The sequence below is a fragment of the Mastacembelus armatus genome, chromosome 19 (assembly GCF_900324485.2).
Source record: "Mastacembelus armatus chromosome 19, fMasArm1.2, whole genome shotgun sequence".
NCBI classification, from domain to species: domain Eukaryota; kingdom Metazoa; phylum Chordata; class Actinopteri; order Synbranchiformes; family Mastacembelidae; genus Mastacembelus; species Mastacembelus armatus.
Window position 1 is genome coordinate 19,248,767 of NC_046651.1, and position 5,507 is coordinate 19,254,273.

General features: G+C 46.2%; 1 protein-coding gene across 2 annotated transcripts in view; it reads left to right on the plus strand.

Annotated features, from left to right (window-relative positions):
• Nucleotides 1-5,148, plus strand: part of hlfb (HLF transcription factor, PAR bZIP family member b) — a 10,152-nt gene extending 5,004 nt beyond the window's left edge. The window contains exons 3-4 of one of the 2 annotated variants that reach the window (XM_026315467.2): nt 1,623-1,837; nt 2,855-5,148. In XM_026315467.2, the coding sequence (XP_026171252.1) occupies nt 1,623-1,837; nt 2,855-3,073 (434 nt within the window). In that variant the 3' untranslated portion in view covers nt 3,074-5,148. The remainder of the gene's footprint in view (nt 1-1,622; nt 1,838-2,854) is intronic. The other variant, XM_026315468.2, reaches the window with a different exon arrangement.
• Nucleotides 5,149-5,507: the final 359 nt, after the last annotated feature.

The window sequence follows — 5,507 nt, forward strand, 5'->3', positions numbered from 1 at the left end:
AAACTCACCTGTGCAAACTGAGTGAAATCAGCTCCGCTCTCCTCAGTTTAGTCGTTTCCACACATTTGTAGTTTCAGTTTGAAGAGAAAATCAGGCCTGACAGTCGGTGCCAGTCCTCCTCTGAGACCATGTGTTAATTAGGACTCCCACAGTTGGTGTTACGTAAGGCCTGTCTGTCTGCAGAGACAAAGGGGAAACTGCTGAGAGGCAGCTATGGCTGGAAAAGAAGCAGCTATGGAAGCAGAGCGTGTTGGTAACTGCTCCAGGTTTATGGAGCTGAAAACACACTCGTGCTGTTACTGTCATATAACCACATGCAGGACACGAAAGACCATCCATCCATCCATCCATCTTCTATACCCGCTTTTCCTGTTCAGGGTCACGGGGATCTGCTGGAGCCTATCCCAGCTCTCTCTCGGGTGGAAGGCAGGGGTACACCCTGGACAGGTCACCAGTCTGTCGCAGGGCCACATATAGACACACAAAGACAGACAACCTCACACACTCACACTCACTCCTACGGGCAATTTTAGAGTCACCAATCAACCTGACATGCATGTTTTTTTTGGACTGTGGGAGGAAACCGGAGTACCTGGAGTAAACCCACGCAAGCACAGGGAGAACATGCAGACTCCACACAGAAAGGCCAGGATGCGAACCCACGACCTTCTTGCTGTGAGGCAACAGTGCTAACCACTCAGCCACCATGCTGCCCACACGAAAGACCATATATCTGAAATGCACATGCACTGAAATACCATGAACAGAACCGCAACCACCCACGATGTTCAGATGTGCTGCAACATGTTCTGTTACAGCATCAGACCCCTGGATATTCTGTTTGTTCTCCAAGATAACGATCGTTAACCAGATCACACAGATACAAACCAAGGGCTCAAGATTATTAACTAACGTGCACTGACACCCAGAGGTGCACGTGTTAACAGGTGATGTCACTCAGCAGCTGTTCAACTGAAACCAGGCGTCAGTGAGTCCTGATGACTTCTCCTCTTTGTGGTGCCTACATCACCCACAATGCAACCTGACAGTTGAGTGGGAGATTAGACATAGAATGAAACCTGGTGCATTAAAATATATTAAATTTTATTTTATTTTTTACATATTTTTGATATATATATATATCAAAAATATGTAAAAAATAAAATATATATATATATATATATATATATATATATATATACAGACACGATGGACGTGCACATATTCACAGTTTTAATATTCTCAGAGGTCATGTGCCAGAGGTCATGAGCCAGAGGTCATGAGCCAGAGGTCATGAGCCAGAGGTCATGAGCCAGAGGTCATGAGCCACAGTTTGAGTGTCAAAGAAAAATCCTGTTTCAGTCAATCTCACACAGACTGGAGTGTCTCCCCCTGGAGGCTGCCGCCCCACACTGCAGCCTCTGCTTCCTGCTCAGACAAACATCTTGTAGCACTGTAGCTGTAAAATCTAAATATTAATATTCCTTCCAACATATTTAGAAACAAGCTAAATGCTTTTTCATGTGTTTACAGCCAGTTTACATCAGATCACATTTAATCCACTCGTGCATCAGCTTTTTCTTCACGTGCACAGATATTGACAGTGATGTGTGTTCCTCCAGGCGTCCCGAGCTCCAGAAACACTCCCAGCCCCATCGACCCAGATTCCATCCAGGTTCCTGTTGGCTACGATCCCGACCCGGCAGACCTGGCCCTGTCCAGCGTGCCCGGGCAGGAGATCTTCGACCCACGCAAACGCAAGTTCTCGGCCGAGGAGCTCAAACCGCAGCCGATGATCAAGAAAGCTCGCAAGGTGTTCATCCCTGATGACCTGAAGGTAATTTGGAGCTGGTTCTGAATCTGAAGGTGGTTTGGTTCTGCTGTAGATCCTGGGTTTCCTCTTCCACTTGACATTTAGAGTCACAAAAGCTTGAGAGCAGCTTTGGAGTTTGCAGTAAAACAAAATATGAACCAGAGGAAAGAAAATAAATCAGAATCACCACATTTTTATTTTATTTTATTTTAATTCTGTCAGATGATAAAAATCATTAAAGTGGGAGATTCTCTGCAAAGACACATCCACAGTGTCCTGCAGGAACCTTTAGGTTACCGAACAGAACTGGTGCTTCCCCCGGGTTCTGGTTCTGACCATAAGATCAGGCAGTCTCAAGTGCTGAATAGTCCACATTGTCACACACTGGGGGCGGGTCCTCCTGGCTAAGCGGCTTATGTGGAAGTGAATGAGGGAGCGGTGCTGTTCACTGTGGGGTCGGGCTGAGAGGATTTAGCTTTTAATTTGCTGAAACACAAAGTGGGTCCGTGTGTGGCTGTGGTCCAGCTGGGTGGCTGAAAGCTGATTGTGAAAGCAGCTCTGGTCAGTAATAGTTACAGCCACGACATTTCTACATCATTTAAACATCGGTTTGTTTAACTTCCTAATTAGATTCTATGGGGTTTCTGTCATTAAAGGAACATTTCCACATTTTAGGAAAGTCTTAGAAGAGAAATTAGAGGAGAGACTGTCTGTATGATGATGCAGTCAGGACCGGATTAGCTTAGCTTAGCACAATGACTGAAAGCAGAGGGAAACTACTAGCCTGGCTCTGACCCAGCAGCACCTGGTTCCGCTGTTATCCTGTCTTTTTCTTACTTTGTCCAAAACCTGATACTTTGACTTTTCCAGGCCCCTAAGACTACTCCAATAACAAAATCAGAGTAGCTTGAGATGATCCTGACTTTTCCTTTAGTGTTTCCAGATATTTGATCAGTGACGTTTTATCGTCACAGACTGAATCTTCATGTTTACGTTTCCCATTTTTTCACATCTACTCTCTTCTCCTTTGTGTCCTTCGAGCAGGACGACAAATACTGGGCCAGGCGCAGGAAGAACAACCTGGCAGCCAAACGGTCCCGGGACGCGAGGCGGCTCAAAGAGAACCAGATCGCCATCCGGGCCGGCTTCCTGGAGAAGGAGAACTCGGCCCTGAGGCACGAGGTGGCCGAGCTGAGGAAGGAGCTCGGACGCACCAAGAACATCCTGGCCAAGTACGAGGCACAGCACGGGCCGCTGTGAGGACACACACCTGTACACACACACACACACACACACACACACACACACACGGAGAATGATGAGCCCGCCCCCTCCTGATCCACCAGCGAGCCTCCTCCCACCTGTTCTCCACACACAGCTCAACTCGCAGCAGGTAAACAGTCGGCGTGTCCCAGAAAGTCTTTTCGCCCAAAGCTGCATGATTACAAAACATCAAGTGTTAGTCCGGTGTTGTTCTGTGTTTTTGTCCACGGATCACCTGAAAAGACCAGGAGCAACAGCTTTGGTTCTGTGTGAGCCCACGGCCCGGTCTCTAAGCACCTCACAAACAAAAACACACACTGTGGTGACATTTTACAGTGGAGCAGGAATCAGGCTGAGATGCACACACACGTTCAGCTGATGAGTTTTGTTCATGTAATTATTGAATATTAATTAATACAAGTATGTCCACTAGTATTTTCTCTGAGGTTTTTGGCAGCACAATCCTGCTCCCATTTCACATCGGTTTCCATGGCAACAGCTGCTTAAAGACAGGACGCCATCGCCTGCTGCGAGTTGTACACACCCACACACACACACACCTGTGAACTCTCCTCCTGGACTCCAACCACAAACAATAACCCACGTGACCTCTGACCCCGCCCCCCCAGTGTTTAGTAATGGCACTTTAGAACTACCAATGCCACGCTCTCTGCCGACTCCTCATGGACTTCGCCCTCTCCGGGTGCGTTTCCCATAACGCACCTGTTCACCTGTACATACCTGCCTTGGTTCTGACTGTATATGAATGTGTGACGCTTCCTGTCGCTCTCCTATTGGTCGATCAGAATCTGTTCTCTTCTTTTACTGTTCTTTTGTATCGGGGCTGGTTCAGGCCTTTTTGGGCCCCTGAGAAATATTTTTGTGGATATTTATGGAAGGTGCAAAGAAAACAGGATAATATAACGTGTAAGGGGCGCTCGCTGATTTTGATGCAGTGCCCAAAAACGCCAAAAAGAATTTATACAAAACACAAAATATATTATTTTTTTATGAACACCCCCCCAAAATGTTTTTTTTATTTTAGTCCCCACGTTGTGTAACCAGATCAGTGTGAATGTACAGAAGCAGCGGAGGAACCCAAAGAGTCAACATGTGTTTTTTGGGGCCCCCCTGGATGTGCAGTTATATCAGTTCACACACACTCAGGTCATCACGCTGCAGTTGGACGGTCTGAACTCAGGCTGCAGCTCTTGTGTCGTGAACTGAGCGTTTGTAGATAAATGACCTGCTGTGATGCTGCTGCCTGAACAGAGACACTGTTTTTACAAAGCAAAATGTACAGATCTCACTAAAGTCTGATTATTTCCCAGATATTTACAGATCCAGCTGTAAATAAACTTTGTGCAAACAGGATACAAACAATAATCTGTGCATACAAGATGTCATGACATGTTGTGTAGTTAATATCTGCTGTGTGAGTCCAGTCGGTCATTTTCCTGCAGGAGCAGGAAGGTGCAGTGGTTTCTACCTGGCAGGTGCATCACAGCTCATGTCACAGGACGTCACGCTGCCGGTTGGGATCACAGGCGGTTTTTATTTCCTGGTTTTTATCGGCGTTTCTGTCCAGGGCGGTGCTGCTTCGTTCTTTCACATCTTCTTTTTCTTCTTGGCAAGTGGATCAAACCCACTTTGTGTGATGTGACATTTCCCAGTGTTTGTCTCATCGGTGAAGACAGATCCACCTTGACAGAGTCTCGTGTTTGTGTTGTGATGTCCAGTGATGAGCCTTAAAGCAGTGAACACACAGGGCCATGTCTTTGCCGTGTCAGGGGTTCAGTCAGGAGGTGGACCGATGGTTCCCAGAAAGACTCTTAACATTCACCTTCATTTTCTTTAGAAAGGAACCTGTTCAGTGCAGCAGCTCCTTCTTTTTGGCTTTGGCGTGAGGACGCCCCCCGGTGGCCGACTGAGACATGAATGTATATTTGACACGGTGTGTAGATAGAGTGGTGTTGTCTTATACTGTGGAATCACTTTAGTACTCTTTACTACAGACCAAAAGATCACACTATATAAAGGATATATTGATATATTAAAGGTTTTAATGTTTATACAGAGCTATTGTTTTTTTGTACAGTCTGTTTTCCTACATAGATATTTCCTGTGTATTTTGGAAAGGCTTACATTAATATACGCAGTATATATTACACATATATAGAAATATTACTAACTAATATGCCCGACCAGTCTGGGCGATGAATGGGCATTATGGAAATCCTCCATTTCTTTTTGCGTCCGATCCTTTCCTCCCTGCGTAGTTAAATACCTCAACCCCCCCAGCACACCTGTGCAGGTGCCACGTCAGCTGGTTCTGGTTTGTTTCTCCACCTGAGGAGAAACCTCATGTGTCACGTCTCTGCTTAGGTTTGTATAGTTTCCTGGCTCAGCCCAGATGAATGTACCCAACCTG